This window comes from Eleutherodactylus coqui, chromosome 3, assembly GCF_035609145.1.
Source record: "Eleutherodactylus coqui strain aEleCoq1 chromosome 3, aEleCoq1.hap1, whole genome shotgun sequence".
Taxonomy (NCBI): Eukaryota; Metazoa; Chordata; class Amphibia; order Anura; family Eleutherodactylidae; genus Eleutherodactylus; species Eleutherodactylus coqui.
Genome location: NC_089839.1, coordinates 96,561,252 through 96,580,741, shown reverse-complemented (window position 1 = coordinate 96,580,741; position 19,490 = coordinate 96,561,252). Strand labels below are relative to the sequence as shown.

General features: G+C 47.2%; 1 protein-coding gene across 1 annotated transcript in view; it reads right to left on the bottom strand.

The window, feature by feature from the left end:
- Positions 1–943: 943 nt before the first annotated feature.
- Positions 944–19,490, bottom strand: part of YIPF4 (Yip1 domain family member 4) — a 34,576-nt gene continuing 16,029 nt past the window's right edge. Inside the window, exons 2-6 of the mRNA XM_066595894.1 lie at positions 14,080–14,230; positions 11,844–12,015; positions 6,417–6,494; positions 4,174–4,287; positions 944–2,526 (exon numbers count right to left, since the gene is read on the bottom strand). Of these exons, the coding sequence (XP_066451991.1) occupies positions 2,389–2,526; positions 4,174–4,287; positions 6,417–6,494; positions 11,844–12,015; positions 14,080–14,230 (653 nt within the window). The 3' untranslated portion in view covers positions 944–2,388. The remainder of the gene's footprint in view (positions 2,527–4,173; positions 4,288–6,416; positions 6,495–11,843; positions 12,016–14,079; positions 14,231–19,490) is intronic.

The window sequence follows — 19,490 nt, the reverse complement described above, 5'->3', positions numbered from 1 at the left end:
ACTAATTACTATTTATTTTTTGATACGATGACTGGAGGAAACTTTTTTTAATTACTACAAAACAACTTCATTTTACCCATAGAGGACTTGAACTTGCATTATATTGCATTATACTGTATTTTAAAACAGACATTCTATTAATACCTGCCACAAGAATGACTTTTAGCCTGTTCTCACATACATGGCAAGGCTTTGTTAGGTTGTGGATTACTGTGACCCTGTATCAGCCCCTGAGATCACGGTGTGGATAAGCTTGCAATGGGAGCACCTTCCCAATGTAAAACCATTTAGGTTCACATCTAACTCTACTGCATGCCTAGCCAGAAATAGGCAAGAACATAAAAGTTGGGTATACACAGGACGTAACCCTCATCGAAATGTCTGTCCACACTCGGCTCCAACCAAAGTGAATAAAACTAGTTAGCATGGTGCCTGCAGGAGATGTATAGCTGGTAGGAGGAGCTACACTTTTGCTCAATGTCCGCCTCCTAGCAGCTATACCCCATGGTCTTCCGCTGTGTCCCCCAATGATAAGGACAAGAAATTTATTTTAATGGAGGAAGGTTAATACGCCACTGCCAAAATCTACTCACAGCACCTCCTGTAAAACACTGAAAACCAACATAGTTGATTTCTCTTTCCCTGGACATAAGCCATTGGGAGACAGTTGGAAAATTCTATCCAGTGAGTCCGGATGATTATTTCTTCATATATATGTCCAGCCTAACACAAGACCGACAAAGTCTTGTTTTATAGGCTTATAAGACTGGAGGAAATAATCCAATCAGCTCTTCTATGCAAAAGCCAACAAAAATTTTTATCCATGACTTCAGTATAAAATATATTCCAGAAAAGAAGAGTAAAAACACAATTTTTTTTTTTTTAAGAAAAAAAATGAAAAGTATAAGTTTCTTTTATGAAGAATAAAAAACATACAGCAACAGACATAGCAAAGGCATCTTTATTCTCTGCAGTTTATTTTTCTGTATCGAGTCAGAAATTAAATCTATAAAAAAAGTTTCATATGTAACAGCAATTCAAGGAATCGTGAGCATCACATCAATAACTGTTACATTGGTTGAAATCAACATTCATAAATATTTTATCTTATCTACAGAATAATTTGAAATAAAAAAAAAAATCTTTAAACCACCAAAAAAAAATACATCGTCCCATACAATTGCACTTTAATCTAGGGATAGTTTTTTTTAATTTTTTTTATTTTTTCAGCAGCACTACACGATTTCCTTTGTTATAAAAAGGGCAATGTCAACTTCGTATCCCATGGAACTGAAAGTTGTGAATGAGAGAGGAAATAACGATCTATAAAAAAACGCAACTAAGACTTGACTCCAGTGTGACATACACGGTCATAGACTGGAAGTTCCAGCACAGAAGACCTCCATGACTACATGTGCTGTGAGGTTCTCCACCTGCTTCTTGTGTGCATTGATACAAAAAATGCATAATACGTCGGAACAGGTAAAGGATGTGTGGGGGGTTCATAGTTAATAAAGAAAAAAGATAAAATATTGCCCAAGACACTTAAAATTGGCAAACGCAAACTGTTTCCTAGAGAAGACGCTAAATCCATTATGACTGCAGCTTACTCTTCGCACAGGCCCAGTAGTTGCTAGTACAGCAAGTGCATCTTTGTTTTTGGTGGAAGGTCATTTGAGTATACAAAAACCCAAATCAAAAATATATTCTTATCCACCATCTAACTTTTTGATTTACTGAGAAACTAAATGTATATATCCAGACTGACTTGCTTAAATGGTCAGAACTTATTTAGTGGGAAACCTTAATTCTTGGTCTCTGAATTTGAATATTAAAAAACTTTAAAGACAAATCTGATAACTTCTTGTAGTCCTAACCGGTGTATAGGATGGACATTTCATACACAGACCAACAGGAGGAAAAATTCGCCCTATAAGATCATCCCAGGGAGAAAACTAAAGTGCCTATTTCTTGTTGTCGGCAAGGACAAGCTGCACGTAGGTCTTCATTTTGCTGGCTTCCCTACACAGACGTGAAGAATGCTAAGTGTTCCTGACCTGATAACAGTCATGTGCTATATACATAAGTGTACGGGTGGTAAAACATCAGTTAATTGCTGCTTTTTCTCAAAGTATCCTTTCAGATTCAATGTAAGATAAATAAATGCTAATATCATAAAAAGTTAGAATTGCTTTGTTGATCCCTTCTAGGTCAGACGGCCTGCACCATATTGCCATAAAGAATAAGCCTCCTGACGAGAGCTCTGCGTTTAATATATACACGTAGGCGTAATACACACCACAGGTTTGGGAGGGAGACTCCTCTCAGCAACCCATCCAGCATTACACTTTACCACTGTACCAAATGAACAGAGCATCTGATTGTTCCTCACACTCCAGTGTACAAAGATAGAAAATAAATGTACAATAAAAAGATGGGATAAATAAGAAGCGGCTTCTTCGTCTTGAATTCTTCTCCGACTAATAAAGATGCGGCGCTGTAAGCCGCCCAGAACACTCCAAACAGCTGCCAAAGAAAAGCACAGTAATTTGTATTAGTACAAAAATGCACATTTTACTGCATTAAAAAGACAATGAGAGAGATTTGCTAAGCAAAATGCCCCAGAATTCTGGCTCAGCGTACTTGCCTTGTGTCAGTCGTGTGTTTAGAAACATTTTTTTGTGCCTCATTAGACAGTGACTTGAATGGGACCGAGCTTGTAATACAGTCCACAAAAACTTTATTATTCTCATTTTTACTTCTCTTTTTAGTCCCCAGAGGGGACAACATCTTGCGATGCCTTGATCACTCTTGCAGTATGATGTGATGCCATAGCATTACATCATACTGCTATCGGGCAGGCAGTCTATCAAGCCACCCCACGGGGGTAGCTTGATAGGAATTCTGCCAAGGCAGCCTTGGGGACTTTCAGAAGGCCCCAGGCTGCCATGACACACACACAGCTCTCTGCGATCTCATCATGGGTGCCTGTACGGAGCCCCCGAACATTGGTCAGGGAAAGTAAATGCATGGTCAGAATTGACAGCAGCATTTAAACGGTTAATAGCTCTGATTAGCCGCATGGCTGACGGAGCAGTTGCCGCCGGGTGTTGGCACCAAGAAACAGCAGGCGTGACGGCAGTCACTAAGGGGTTAATCACTGAAGTTGTGTAATGCATAAAATGACAATTTGTATGAATTTGTCTTTATTAAAAAAAAATTACAAAATTAAAAGGGTTTTCCGGGCAGTGCCAGGATACATCGGGGTCAGAAGGGGGAAAAAAAAAACACTGCTCCCACCACTGTGTAGTGGCCAGCACTCTTAATTGCAGGCGCAGCTGTCATTGAAATCAGCCCGGCAATTACGAGCACAGCTCCCATCAATTTCAACAGCTGCTGCGCTGCAATTATGAGCACAAGCCACTACACAGGGGTTGGAGCAGCAGCTTCTGCTCAGACAACGGTGTAGCCTGGCACTGACAGCCAGCACTGCCTGAAAAAACCCCTATGAACACAAATAGCATTTGCTGTAAAAGGCGAATGCTGTGTGCCCTGAATTAGTACCACACAAAAGAAATCTGACTACGGGTGACTACCCACTACAGTTTTTTTTCACTGCGAAATTCGCAGCGTTTTTTTTCTCCAGGGGTCTATGGGACGTGTAATGTTAAAATCGCGATTTCGTGGTAAATTCCGATTTTGCGCGATCGTTATTTTAACATTACAAGTGCCATAGACCCCTGCAGAAAAAAAACGCGAATTTCGCAGTGAAAAAAAAAAACTGTAGTGGGTAGTCACCCTTAGGGTCCTTTTAGACCAGCCGATTATCATTTGAATGGGCAAGTGACCTCACTGCTAACTCGGTTGCTCTCCTGCAGCCTGTTTATACAGGTAGATACATTGTTGGCTCATTCAAACAAAAAATTGTTCAGTCTTTTACATTTGCTGTACAAGCAAATGAGAGGGACTGCACAATTGGTTACACCGAATGATAAGCGAATGAGATGGCCACGATTTTTATGCCTGAGAAGCGAACTTTCAGTTGTTCGTTTGCGTTTAGACCTAACGATTATTGCTCACTTTTACTCATTTGAATGATTTATTGAACAATAACTGCTCCGTGTAAAACCACATTTTAAAGTGTCATCAGCTATTCATTTGTTTACCACTTACCTTGATTACTGTAGACACGATTTCAAAGGATCCAACAACTATAAGTGCAGGAACAATAACAATCAATGGAAGTAAGGAGTATCCTATAACACCAAGCACCTGTCCGTAAGACACCTACAGACAGAAATTAAGTAAATGAGAACATTGTTTGCTGTGTGCCACGCCGAACGTCTCACTAGTTTCCAGAACGAACACGATTTCATATCAGTAATATTGGCTTTAGCTTCAAAAAGAAGCAGATTTTAAAAAATTATAACTGTGTCATGTTATGTTACAAGATATAAGTAGGAAGAAACAGAATTGCTCAGCAGTGCAAAGCCTACAAATTTACAGGGTCTATTCCCAATCACAGTTAGACCATAACTAGGGTCACATCCATTTTGATAACAGCCGAGGTCATATTCATGTTTATTTGGAGATATTCAGTAAGTAATCATTTACACATGGTGCACTTTAACCCCCTGAGTGGCATGCCCGGAAATTTTCCGGGAGGAGCTCCACTGCTCATAGAGACATAGCCCGGAAGATTTCCGGGCTATGTATCACTATGGGAGCTGCAGAGCACAATGCCACAAGCTGTGACATTGTGCTCTGCCTGCATAGTCCCACAGAGAACAAAGCAAGGGCTTTGAAAAACCAGCAGAAGATATTGCCGATTTGCTGGCAATCGCCTGCTTCTAAGTCTCCTGCTTTGTTTATAGGTTGCCATAGAGACCATCGGCTTGTCAGAAGCAAGCCGACTGTCTCTGTAGCAGGGAGAGCTGGTGCTTGGCTGTCAGAGGACAAGCAGGCACCAGCTCGTACAGCAGAGATCAGAGAAAACCTCTGATCTCTGCTGTTAACTAGAGATGAGCGAACGTACTCGTTTCAAGTACTTACGCGCCCGAGTACCGCCATTTTCGAGTACTTCAGTACTCGGGTGAAAAGATTCGGGGGGCGGGGAGAGGCGTGGCGGTGCGGGGGGTAGCAGCGGGGAACAGGGGGGAGCCCTCTCTCTCTCCCTCTCCCCCCCACTCCCCACTGCTCCCCCCCGTGCCACCACGGCGCCCCCTGAATTTTTTCGCCCGAGTACGGAAGTACTCGGAGTTCGCGGTAGTCGGGCGAAAAAGGGGCGTGGCCGAGCACGTTCGCTCATCTCTATTGTTAACCCTTTACATGCTGCAGTCTATGTGACTGCAGCATGTAAAGGGCTGTCACTGCAGCATGTAAAGGGCTGTCACCATCGGACCCCCGGAATGTGATCAGAGGTCCTGATGGGTCACTGTGGAAGTCCCCTAAAGGGACAAAAAAAAAAAGTAAAAAAATCAAAAATAAAATCACACATGTGGTATCCATGCGTCGTAATGATGCAGAGAAGGAAGTTAGTACATTATTTAACCCCTTAATGACATGGCCCCTTTTTCTTTTTCCCCCATTTGTTTTTTTCCTCCCCCCCGTTTAAAAAAATCACAACTTGTCCCGCAAAAAACAAGCCCTTATATCGCCATGTCAATGGAAAAATGAAAAAGTTATGGCTCTTGAGACGCAACTGCAAAATTAGTTGAAATTAAATGATTAGGCCATTTTAAAAAACCTGCCCTGGTGGGTCTGACAGGGTGGTAGGAAACCCGACACTCAAGGGGTTAAAGGGACTATAATCCCCTACATTGATTTTACTAATTAAAACCAGGGAGAGATGCATTTTCAATTTTTCTAATTTGTTTATAAAATATTTTAGTCTGTTGCCTGTACATGACTATGGGGCGGCCATCTTTCCTGAGCTATATTTTACAGCATATAGAGAGATGCTTTACAGCAGCTTCATGGGCCATTCACACAATGGACAGGAGGGGACCCATTGATTTGTATGGGAGACCGTTTTAGACATGCTCTGTGACCTGCAGGGGTCATTTTGCAGGGAGTGGAGTAGATATTCACAGCGGATCGCTTTTATTATTATTATTATTTTTTAATATAGACTGTGTCTGAAAATTAAATAAATAAATAAAAATAAACGAAATCTTTAAAGACATATGTGTTTAACAGAAAAATTTGAGCTATATTATAGGTCTTTTCTGATGACACACTCCCTTTAATAATACAACTTGTGTCATGCAATCCTAATTGCAGGTATATTGTTCAGTTGATATGCTCCTCTCCTTGGATGGAGGAAAGGGAATATGAAGCTGCGTCAGCCCAGATTTTGTCTTCTAGCATGTTATATGCTGCTGCTTATAAAGAAAACATTAAGAGTGTTTACTTACCTCCCCACCGAGGACTCGTGCCAGCAGGAAAATAGTCAGGGATCCAAATATCCAAATTGTAATGATCCAAGACACAACCTTACAAATAAACACATTCATATGCAAAGTCAGTAAAAATATTTTAGCAGGCTGCCAAGTTCAAACAGAAAAATGTGTTTATGTCCAACAATACGGTGAACTTTAGGAAGCTGGACTGCTCCTAACAGGTCTCATTGACAAGACGGTCACAAGGGCGATAGTGGAGGGTTTGCAAAGAGGAAGATATGGTTATATTGGGGAGTCCCGGGTAGCCTTAAAGGGGTGGTCTCGCGAAACCAAGTGGGGTTATACACTTCCGTATGGCCATATTAATGCACTTTGTAATGTACATTGTGCATTAAATATGAGCCATACAGAAGTTATTCCACTTACCTGCTCCGTTGCTAGCGTCCTCGTCTCCATGGTTCCGTCTAAATTCGCTGGCAGCTTGCTTTTTTAGACGCGCTTGCGCAGTCCGGTCTTCTCCATTCAGCACGAGCCGCTTCAGTGTGCTCCCCGCTACAGCTCTTCTGCGCATGCGCAGACGAGCTGTCACTGCTCGGGAGCGCGCTGAAGCGGCCATTCTGCACCATCCTCTGTTAGAGGAAGGTGCAGAAACTGGAGCTGCCCAGCGGAGAAGACCAGCCCAGCCCAGCCCAGCAGCCCCGAGAAGCCTCCCAGGTAAGTGATGGGTCGGGGGGGGGGGGGGGGCTGCCGCTGCGCCGGGCTGCGCCGGGGGGGGGCTGCCGCTGCGCCGGGGGAGCTAGCGCTAGGCCGGGGGGGCTGTCGCTGCGATGGGGGGGGCTGTCGCTAGGCCGGGGGGGCTGTCGCTGCGCCGGGGGGGCTGCCGCTGCGCCGGGCTGCGCCGGGGGGGGGCTGTCGCTAGGCCGGGGGGGCTGCCGCTGCGCCGGGGGAGCTAGCGCTAGGCCGGGGGGGCTGTCGCTGCGATGGGGGGGGCTGTCGCTAGGCCGGGGGGGCTGTCGCTAGGCCGGGGGAGCTAGCGCTAGGCCGGGGGGGCTGCCGCTGCGCCGGGCTGCGCCGGGGGAGCTAGCGCTAGGCCGGGGGGGCTGCCGCTGCGCCGGGCTGCGCCGGGGGGGGGCTGTCGCTAGGCCGGGGGGGCTGCCGCTGCGCCGGGGGAGCTAGCGCTAGGCCGGGGGGGCTGTCGCTAGGCCGGGGGGGCTGTCGCTAGGCCGGGGGAGCTAGCGCTAGGCCGGGGGGGCTGTCGCTAGGCCGGGGGAGCTAGCGCTAGGCCGGGGGAGCTGTCGCTAGGCCGGGGGAGCTAGCGCTAGGCCGGGGGGGCTGTCGCTGCGCCGGGGGGGCTGTCGCTGCGCCGGGCTGCGCCGGGGGGGGGCTGTCGCTAGGCCGGGGGGGCTGCCGCTGCGCCGGGGGGGGGCTGTCGCTAGGCCGGGGGGGCTGTCGCTAGGCCGGGGGGGCTGTCGCTAGGCCGGGGGAGCTAGCGCTAGGCCGGGGGAGCTAGCGCTAGGCCGGGGGGGCTGTCGCTAGGCCGGGGGAGCTAGCGCTAGGCCGGGGGGGCTGTCGCTGCGCCGGGGGAGCTAGCGCTAGGCCGGGGGGGCTGTCGCTGCGCCGGGGGAGCTAGCGCTAGGCCGGGGGGGCTGTCGCTGCGCCGGGGGAGCTAGCGCTAGGCCGGGGGGGCTGTCGCTGCGCCGGGGGAGCTAGCGCTAGGCCGGGGGGGGCTGTCGCTAGGCCGGGGGGGCTGTCGCTGCGCCGGGGGAACTAGCGCTGGGGGAACTAGCGCTGGGGAGCCGGGGGCTAGCGCCGGTTACCTGCTGTCTGGTCGGCGGCTGCGGGGCGTCTGGTCGGCGGCTGCGATGCGTACGGTTGCCATGGAGACACAGCTGGCGGCGTCTCGGGAGCGCGCACGTCGGGCTGCAGCGAGCGACTGGGAAAGAGCCGGCGGCCATCTTGAGGAAACTTTTATAACTTGCTGAAACGCTGGAACGGTAAGTACGAACCAGCTAGAAATGTCATTTACAGGGGGGCTTAGTAATGTGTGTTTAATGGGGGGGACTGGGCAAAAAAAAAAATTAACTGCTTCCTCGAGACATCTCCTTTAACTAATAGTAAAGAAAAAACAGACTACCTACAATATCACGCAATCTAGTTACAAATGTGGGGATGTCCACCCTGGTGCACTCTTTACTGTAAGACCAGTGAGACTGGAACTCTCTGCCTGAGGACGTGGTGATGGCAAAATCCATAGAGGAGTTTAAGAGGGACTAGATGCCTTTCTAGAGCGGAAGGATATTACAGGATATAAACATTAGGTGACCAGCGGGTTTGTAGTTGCGGGTCTTACAGTCAGGTAGGAACTATTAAGGTTGATCCAGGGATTATTCTGACTGCCTTTATGGAGTCAGGAAGGAATTTTTCCCCATATGGGCCAATTGGCTTCTGCCTCTTGGGGTTTTTGCCTTCCTCTGGATCAACTAGATGGTGGAAATAGGCTGAACTAGATGGACCTTGTCTTCATTCAGCCTAACATAATACGTTACTTTATATAGCCATTTATAAGCTGGAAGCTGTTGCTTTACAATTCTGTTAATTGTCACTAGACACAGACAGCAAGCCTGTTATTTGGCACCTGTTAGTGGTTCTGTTAAGACCCTCCAATGCAGACCCGACACAAAGTCCCAGACAAAACAGCACAGCATGCTACAAATGCCAGGCAGCATAATGGAAGCCTGATTGGACCCCATCATAGTCAATGGGCCCTTGTCTGCTGCTGTTTATTTGCATCACAGGACAAATACATCCCCGTCTGGCATATAGTCATCCTGCTACCATGACGGAACAGGAAAACAGAATGCACAAAGGCTAGTGTGAAGGAAGTTTTAAGAGTTCACAAAATGCAGTAGGGCAGATTATTTTTCCGACATTAGTGAGCTGGACAGTGCCTGGTATAAAAAGGACACTACCCAGAATGCACGTCTTTAGAGCAAGCTCGGTGTAGACACCGTGCCAGCATAGATTGCCAGAGGATTTCAGACCTTGTGAATATAGCTCTATAAATATAGGCTGCAGCCTAGAACACAAACCACACAGGAAATGCTTTGTATTAAAAGTTACTCCATTTTTGAAACTTTTTAAGCAGCACTTCTCCTGCTCCTGCCCTGGCTGACCCGCACCACACAGGCAAACAGGACCTCATTATTAACCTTTTTGGGACCCACCAATTGCTTGTATATTTTAAACACCAGCCAAACTGATGAAGGGGTTCTCCCCGAAACGTGTTTTCATAAGCTGATCAAGTACTTTATTAAATAAAAGGAGACGTTTTCCACACCTTTGGTCACTTCCTACATGCTTTAACCTGGAGCGTTGCGCTTTCTCCACTGCCAGTTTTTAGTCCTATTCTCTTGCTCTATTCAGATTTCCCTGCATAGCTTCGATGTCGGGTGAGGTCCGACAAATGTTACAAACACTATGCAGGACAGCTCTCTGATGTTGGAGGCTGTTCTTCATATGTATGTTACACTATAGGAGTCAGAAACATATGCTATACACATTGTATGCAGTTATCGGATGCCTCTGTATGGCACTGTATTACAGAGAAAGATGGATATCTGTATCATTAGAGAAATTAGAAATGAATAGAGTCATATGTACATTGATATTACATAAATTTATAGGATTATTACTTATGATCTTCCCGATGTGAAACACTCATAAGTCACATTTAATTTTCAAAAAAATGCTAACAAAATAAGGAATCCACAACGAGTTTTCCCACCCAAAATAAATAAGTTGTAGAGTGTGCGGTGGCAGGGAAAGTGGATTGGAAAGGGTTACAACTATGTTTTTTTTATTGTAAGACAACATTCTCAATAAAATAACCAATTAAAAAGTAAATTAACAAAAATCAGCAGTATAGCCAAAATTAAAAAGCAGAATAAAATAGAACGTTCATCAAGAATTAAACTTTAAAAAGGGGGATAAAAAAAGGGAATGATTATGAAGTTGCTAGGTACTCTGGTTAAGGGGCCAAAAAGATCACAGGGCTTCACATTTGCAACGTTTAGCTATAATAATAATAATAAATAATAATGGCGTGCTCTAAAAACGCACCTCTTCAGGGAGGCATACCCTAAACAAACTCCTCTGTATGCCTCCTGATAACATGCTCCCTGACCTACTGACTGCAACCCTTGCTAGGCATCATAAACCGCTCCTGCAGTCATACCGTTTCTGTCGTCACACGGCCAAATGTCTGACCATTGTCTCTGTGTACAGAATCCCTCACTCTCCACCTCGCCATACAGTGCAAATCTCCAGCCCTTTACATTCTGTATCACCCCATTACTTGTAGTATGTAAGCTCGTTGGAGCAGGACCCTCAACCCTATTGTTTCCATCAACCGATTATTATGTAACCGTGGTTCTGTAAAATTTGTATTTTTTGTCTCTGTATTCCCCCTGTCTTTGTAAGCGCTGCGGAATATGTTGGCGCTATACAAATAAAGATTATTATTATAATAATGAGCATTTTTTCAAAACGTCAAAAGGTGTTGATTTTTAGCTATAATACTTGAAAATGTGATGTTAAGTGATTTCCACTTAGTGGCTTTTTGTGCCTTTAGCAGTTAAAATTATCTGACTGACTAGTTGTACAAGTTTACTAGGAAGCACAACAATATCAGCATTAAAGGGGGATCTCGGAGATAAAGTGCTTTTCTAAAAACAGGTGGCAAAAAATAAGCTAATACTCACCTCTCCGGGCTCCCCACACATCTCACGCCAACAGCTCCCAGTCCCCCTATGGCATAGTGGCAACAGGCTGCAGCAGCAGGTGTATGGGACATCATGGGCTAATGCAACCAATCACAGAGCTCAGTGATCAAGCAGTGGGCTCTGTGATTGGCTGCAGCAATGTCCCGTATATAGTCTGCAAACAATACGTCACAGGAGAGACCGATGGCTGCAGCGCTCGACACAAGGGGTAGAGAAGAAAGTATAGCATTGTTTATTATTTTTGCCAAAGGGGCCCATTTTTAGAAAAACATTTCATCTCCGACAACCCCTTAAAGTTGGACAAATAAAGGGGTTAATTGATTATTTTTCAACCTAGAATTATTAAGTCTCTCCACCTTAGCATCATATGTAAATTCATTCTAGTAGTGAACTGTAAAATATTGTTCAAAGGTAGATATGCACGTTAAAGAGGGGAACTAAAGTGTCTCCTATAAAGTATCATTAGCTCAAAACTGAAGGTGAAATGTAGGGTGAGACTGACGTCACAAGTAATCTAAAGCTGGTAAGTGACACTAGATAACATTGGACAGTGTACAGTAAGGTAATGCAGAAAGCCAAATAACCCTAAACAGTTACTTGTCATCAAGTAATGACTGCATTATCTAACCTCTCATACTGCACAGGAAGGTGACATACTTACCCTAAATTGCCCATACAGGGAGATCATTGAAAAGAACAGTACAACAGCAAGTGGTCCCCAGAAATCAGGGTTGTCTCGCACTACTTGTCTGTTGAATCCAAGGGATGGCATTGGCATAAGAACACAGCGAATTTTGTAGTAAATGTCTTTAAGGTCTATGTCCAGCTCCTCCCTGCAAAACAGTAAAAATAAGCAAATACGCAAAATATATCAAATGCAGCCCTGAATATTGTAGTGATATATACATTTAAAGGGGTTGGAGCTCTGAATCCTACTTGTACAGCTTTTAAAGTTCAAATACCTGTGGCCCACATCCTAATCAAGTCGATGGAATCCATAGTCATCCATAGTTAGTAAAACCCCTTGAGCATCCGCTAAGAAATTTTAACATACAAGACTAAAAGCTGCCCAAATATATTACATGAAACTAGGCTGAAGTCGAGAAAGCATGTTTAAGTGGAAGATGGATAAATAACAGTTAGCCAAGCAAGTGTCCACCTGACAATTTAAAGGGGATGACAAGTGGCTATTTTTTTCTTCAACTCAGTGGGGGGTGGGGTGGGGGGCATTCATAAAAGATGTGGGGATTTCCACAAAAATGTTCAACTTTTTGCTGTTTGTGCCACTATCTGCCAAATTTTTTCTGAAGTGCCGTGGATTGTTGGGAGGGTGCATGGCTGCCCCAGACTGCCACATTTAAGTATAATTTACACCAGAAACTGATGTAAATTCTACCAGATCAGATTTGGTGTACATTTCTTCATTGGTTCAAGGTAGTGCAGTTTGGACAGCGTGTTCCAGCTGACAGGCTCCCTTTAAACATATTGCCAACTTAAGTAAAATGGTAACTTTATTATATAGTTTTATTTATCTTTTACTACTTCTGTACAATAAATATACTTTACCCCCCTTAACGAGCGCCCATATGCCTTTTACGGCGGCCATTTAGGCGCTTTATTCTGATGCAATTGCCTTTTTACGGCGCTGCATCAGAAGCCTGGCACGGGTGCTCAGGTGTTGGATAACAGTGGGGAGTGGGGAAACGTACGATCCCTACTATTTAAGCACAGCATGTAACAGGCTGACACTGGGAGGGGGGTCCCTCTGTCACCCATTAGACTCCCGGACTGTGTTACCAATGGGTTGCTATGGCACCTGGAGGCTTGAAAATTGTGAAAATAGCTAATTTTCACCATCTCAATTTACAAAAAATGGAATAGAAAGTGATCAAATTGTTCTATTGGTCGACAAAGGCTATCGTTAAAAAGTACATCTCATCCCACACAAAAAAAAAAAAACCCTCACGTAGCACAGTTTGAATGAAGCACTTAGTCTCGAAGAGGTTTAAATAATTTGTTTTTCTGTTGTCACATTCATAACTCTTACTTTTGTTGACAGAGCTGTTTGACAAGCTGTAGTTTTTATTCTATTTCCTATGAGACAGCATAAAAAAAATAAAAAATATATTTCTCTGTTAAGCTACATTACATATTTTCCTATATGTTCTTGTATTATTGCTTTATTCACAAGTATGTTGAAACTATGGTGACCAAATCAGAACAATGTATAATAGGCAGGTGCCAGTTACAAAAAAAGCCTTAACTAATTACGCCCTATACCAGTGGTGGCAAACCTATGGCACGCGTGCCAGAGGCGGCACGCGGAGCCCTCCCTACTGGCACGCGCCATCGTCCGCTCACCACTTGTGAATACCGGCAGGGGCCGCTGCTCCCCTGCCAGCATCACAAACAGCGCTCCGGCACACACTGTGACTTCAGTGTGCAGCCAGGATCCTCCTCCCCCTCCCCCGACGTCTCCTACTACTTGGTTCCGCAAGAGCGTCCGGGGGAGGAGGCGTCCGGCAGCACACGGATGTCACAGCATATTTACTTTTTCTTCCCTACTTCTGCAGCAATCAGCAATTCCTAGCAACCTGATTGGTTGTTTGGGTTGGCTGGGTGGTGGGTCACTATTAACGCTGGGGTGATAATATTTCCACAGAAATTTCTGCTGAGGACATTCTGCAGTATTTCCACATCCAAAAAACAGTCAAAATCTGCACGCTGTCTTTTTTGAAGCGGCCCTGTCGTTTTTAGAACGACGGGGGTCAAATCATACGTCGTAATAAGCCCCGCCCCCTGACGTGTTGGCACTTTGCAATAAAGAAGTGGGTTTTGGGTTGCAGTTTGGGCACTCGGTCTCTAAAAGGTTCGCTATCACTGCCCTATACACTTACAAGAGAGGCTTATTGTCTTCAGGGTCATTTTCTTCCACTTCTAGCAACCAGCCATACCCTCTCTGTCGGAGAAATGTTGTCGCTGTTGATTCTCTCGTAGGATCTCCAAGGTTTAACTTGACATCAGGTGCAGCTATGGAGCCACTGAGGTCTATAAAAAGAAGAGAATAAAAGCAGGTTAAAGAAAAAGAGGCAACTTCAAGTTTAGTTACTGTAGGCTGTTAGAGTAGTTGAAACCCAGGACCTTTTTATCTCAGAGAAGGCCTAAGGACCACTACACTGATCACCCGAGCGCTGTGCCCCCTTTGGCAATCTTTGCTGTTTTCAGTTGCTTCCTTCAGCTGAAGATAGCCTCATAGCGCTGTATAGCTTTACACGTAGTTACTCCTTAAAAGGGGTTGTCCAATTGTAAACTATTGATGGCCTATCAGCAGGATTGTTAAATGTGATCACTGATTAGAGCATATATTCTTCTAACATTCCATTCTGCTACCGAGTTAGCTCATGTACTTGTTTTGTTTTTATTACTTGGTCATGTGTTATGTAGTTAAACATGTCAGTGTTTCATATGTACAGAGCCCTGGAAGTTAATGGTGCCATAAAAGAAATACTATTTTCTTTACAATTACTTTATGGATCATCCCTTTGTGGAGGGTGTATGAAGTTCTATACAAAGCAGCTGCAGGCTGGGTCATACGGCTGAAACGCACCTGTAAAGGCTGGGACTCAAAAGAACGGTCACGATCATTTAACCCCTTAGATACTGTGGTCAGTGGTGACCGGGGAATCTACATAGTTACATATAAAAAGAAAACTCCCACTGTCAATAGATCTTTGGGTGCCAAGTCAGCCAGGGGCTTAGCGGAGCCCACAAGGCCTCCAATCTTAGTACTCTGGCCGTGATTAATAGGATAAAATCGACTGGTGCAGTACAATAACAAAATGATCACATTTTAAAAAGTGGCCAAGTGAAACGTAGATGTAAAAAAGAAAAAAAAAAAGTTTTGTGTTTTTTAAAAAGCTCGAAAGCCCTTTTTTCGCATTTATCACGTGCAAAATGGATTTTTCAGAAAATGAACATAATTGGTATTTCCACACAAGCATAACAGGTATCAGAGAAATAACAGTTAACAGATATAGAATTTCCAATGCCGGGCCCATTGTTTTTCGGTCACCTCATCTCTCCAAAGTAAGGAGATGCAAATCGAAAATTTTATATGCCTCAGATGTAGAGATGAGCGAGCGTACTCATCCGAGCTTGATGCTCGTTCGAGTATTAGGGTGTTCGAGATGCTCGTTACTCGAGACGAGCACCACGCGATGTTCGAGTTACTTTCACTTTCATCTCTGAGACATTTGCGCGCTTTTCTGGCCAATAGAAAGACAGGGAAGGCATTACAACTTCCTCCTGTGACGTTCCAGCCCTATACCACCCCCCTGCAGTGAGTGGCTGGGGAGATCAGGTGTCACCCGAGTATTTAAATCTGCCCCGCCCGCGGCTCGCCACAGATGCATTCTGACAGAGATCAGGGACAGTGCTGCTGGTGCCGGAGCTGCTATAGGGAGAGCGTTAGGAGTGATTTTAGGCTTGAAGAACCCCAACGGTCCTTCTTAGGAACACATCTGACCGTGTGCAGTACTGTTGAGGCTGCTGTGAGCAGTGCTGCACTTTTTTTTTTTTTTTGTATATCGGGCGTGCAGAGCATTGCGTCCTCAGTCTGCAGTCCTTGTACATAGTATAGGGCCAGTACTGGTGAGGCAGGGAAAGAGATATACTGTCTATATAGGCAGTGGGCTTTTTCAAACAAATTTGGGAAAAATACTATCTTTGGGCTGCCTGTGACCGTCTTGAGTGTACTGCGTGTCTGCTGGGAGTAGTAGTCCTAATTAATACGCAGCTAAGTGTTACAGCAGGCTTGCGCAAAATTCTTTCCTGGCTTTGCGTTGCCCGTTACATCACCGCCGTCATCCCGTCCAGAGGGAAACAGTATACATATATACGCTGCCTACAGTATCTGTCTGCTGTCTCAGCTCAGCCTTTAAAAAAATAGAAGCAAAATACTTAAGACCTACTAGTGGCTTTTGGACACTTGACTGCTTCTGCGCTGTGAATTCCACTAGCTCAGTCATACGCACCTACGTCTCACTACAGGCGTGCGCAAAATTCTTTCCTGGCTCTGCTGTGCGTTCCGTAAGCGAAGTCAGCCTCCAACCACAAGCCAATAAGCGGCACATTTAATAACAGTGTTCTGTTTCTGCACTACTGGTAATACACCATGCTGAGGGGTAGGGGTAGGCCTAGAGGACGTGGACGCGGGCGAGGACGCGGAGGCCCAAGTCAGGGTGTGGGCGCAGGCCGAGCTCCTGGTCCAGGTGTATCGCAGCCGACTGCTGCGGGCTTAGGAGAGAGGCACGTTTCTGGCGTCCCCAGATTAATCTCACAATTAATGGGTCCACGAGGTAGACCTTTATTAGAAAATGAGCAGTGTGAGCAGGTCCTGTCGTGGATGGCAGAAAATGCATCCAGCAATCTATCGAACACCCAGAGTTCTGCGCTGTCCACTGCTGCAACTCTGAATCCTCTGGCTACTGCTCCTCCTTCCTCCCAGCCTCCTCACTCCATTACAATGACACATTCTGAGGAGCAGGCAGACTCCCAGGAACTGTTCTCGGGCCCCTGCCCAGAATGGGCAGCAATGGTTCCTCTCCCACGAGAGGAGTTTGTCGTGACCGATGCCCAACCTTTGGAAAGTTCCCGGGGTCAGGGGGATGAGGCTGGGGACTTCCGGCAACTGTCTCAAGAGCTTTCAGTGGGTGAGGACGACGACGACGCTGAGACACAGTTGTCTATCACTCAGGTAGTAGTAATTGCAGTAAGACCGAGGGAGGAGCGCACAGAGGATTCGGAGGAAGAGCAGCAGGACGATGAGGTGACTGACCCCACCTGGTTTGCTAAGCCTACTGAGGACAGGTCTTCAGAGGGGGAGGCAAGTGCAGCAGCAGGGCAGGTTGGAAGAGGCAGTGCGGTGGCCAGGGGTAGAGGCAGGGACAAACCGAATAATCCACCAACTGTTTCCCAAAGCGCCCCCTCGCGCCATGCCACCCTGCAGAGGCCGAGGTGCTCAAAGGTGTGGCAGTTTTTCACTGAGAGTGCAGACGACCGACGAACTGTGGTGTGCAAGGTTTGTCGCGCCAAGATCAGCCGGGGAGCCACCACCACCAGCCTCACCACCACCAGCATGCGCAGGCATATGATGGCCAAGCACCCCACAAGGTGGGACGAAGGCCGTTCACCGCCTCCGGTTTGCACCACTGCCTCTCCCCCTGTGCCCCAACCTTCCACTGAGATCCAACCCCCCTCTCAGGACACAGGCACAACCGTCTCCCGGCCTGCACCCTCACCCTCACCTCCGCTGTCCTCGGCCCCATCTAGCAATGTCTCTCAGCGCACCGTCCAGCCGTCGCTAGCGCAAGTGTTTGAGTGCAAGCGCAAGTACGCAGCCACGCACCCGCACGCTCAAGCGTTAAACGTGCACATAGCCAAATTGATCAGCCTGCAGATGCTGCCGTATAGGCTTGTGGAAACGGAGGCTTTCAAAAACATGATGGCAGCGGCGGCCCCGCGCTACTCGGTTCCCAGTCGCCACTACTTTTCCTGATGTGCCGTCCCAGCCCTGCACGACCACGTCTCCCGCAACATTGTACGCGCCCTCACCAACGCGGTTACTGGCAAGGTCCACTTAACAACGGACACGTGGACAAGCACAGGCGGGCAGGGCCACTATATCTCCCTGACGGCACATTGGGTGAATTTAGTGGAGGCTGGGACCGAGTCAGAGCCTGGGACCACTCACGTCCTACCCACCCCCAAAATCGCGGGCCCCAGCTCGGTGCTGGTATCTGCGGCGGTGTATGCTTCCTCCACTAAACCACCCTCCTCCTCCTCCTCCTCCTACGCAACCTCTGTCTCGCAATCAAGATGTGTCAGCAGCAGCACGTCGCCAGCAGTCGGTGTCGCGCGGCGTGGCAGCAGAGCGGTGGGCAAGCGTCAGCAGGCCGTGCTGAAACTACTCAGCTTAGGAGAGAAGAGGCACACAGCCCACGAACTGCTGCAGGGTCTGACAGAGCAGACCGACCGCTGGCTTTCGCCACTGAGCCTCCAACCGGGCATGGTCGTGTGTGACAACGGCCGTAACCTGGTGGCGGCTCTGCAGCCTCACGCACGTGCCATGCCTGGCCCACGTCTTTAATTTGGTGGTTCAGCGCTTTCTGAAAAGCTACCTACGCTTGTCAGACCTGCTCGGAAAGGTGCGCCGGCTCAGCGCACATTTCCGCAAGTCCAAGATGGACGCTGCCACCCTGCAACATCGGTTTAATCTGCCAGTGCACTGACTGCTGTGCGACGTGCCCACACAGTGGAACTCTACGCTCCATATGTTGGCCAGGCTCTAGGAGCAGCGTAGAGCTATAGTGGAATACCAACTCCAACATGGGCGGCGTAGTGGGAGTCAGCCTCCTCAATTCTTTACAGAAGAGTGGGCCTGGTTGGCAGACATCTGCCAGGTCCTTGGAAACTTTGAGGAGTCAACCCAGATGGTGAGCGGCGATGCTGCAATCATTAGCGTCACCATTCCTCTGCTATGCCTCTTGAGAAGTTCCCTGCAAAGCATAAAGGCAGACGCTTTGCGCTCGGAAACGGAGGCGGAGGAAGACAGTATGTCGCTCGATAGTCAGAGCACCCTCATGTCTATATCTCAGCGCGTTGAGGAGGAGGAGGAGGGGAGGAGCATGAGGAGGGGGAAGAGACAGCTTGGCCCACTGCTGAGGGTACTCATGCTGCTTGCCTGTCATCCTTTCAGCGTGTATGGCCTGAGGAGGAGGAGGAGGATCCTGAAAGTGATCTTCCGAGTGAGGACAGCCATGTGTTGCGTACAGGTACCCTGGCACACATGGCTGACTTCATGTTAGGATGCCTTTCTCGTGACCCTCGCGTTACACGCATTCTGGCCACTACGGATTACTGGGTGTACACACTGCTCGACTCACGGTATAAGGAGAACCTTTCCACTCTCATACCCGAAGAGGAAAGGGGTTCGAGAGTGATGCTATACCACAGGACCCTGGCGGACAAACTGATGGTGAAATTCCCATCCGTCAGCGCTAGTGGCAGAAGGCGCAGTTCCAAGGGCCAGGTAGCAGGGGAGGCGCGGAGATCAGGCAGCATGTACAGCACAGGCAGGGGAACACTGTCCAAGGCCTTTGACAGCTTTATGGCTCCCCAGCAAGACTGTGTCACCGCTCCCCAGTCAAGGCTGAGTTGGCGGGAGCACTGTAAAAGGATGGTGAGGGAGTACGTAGCCGATCGCACGACCGTCCTCCGTGACGCCTCTGCCCCCTACAACTACTGGGTG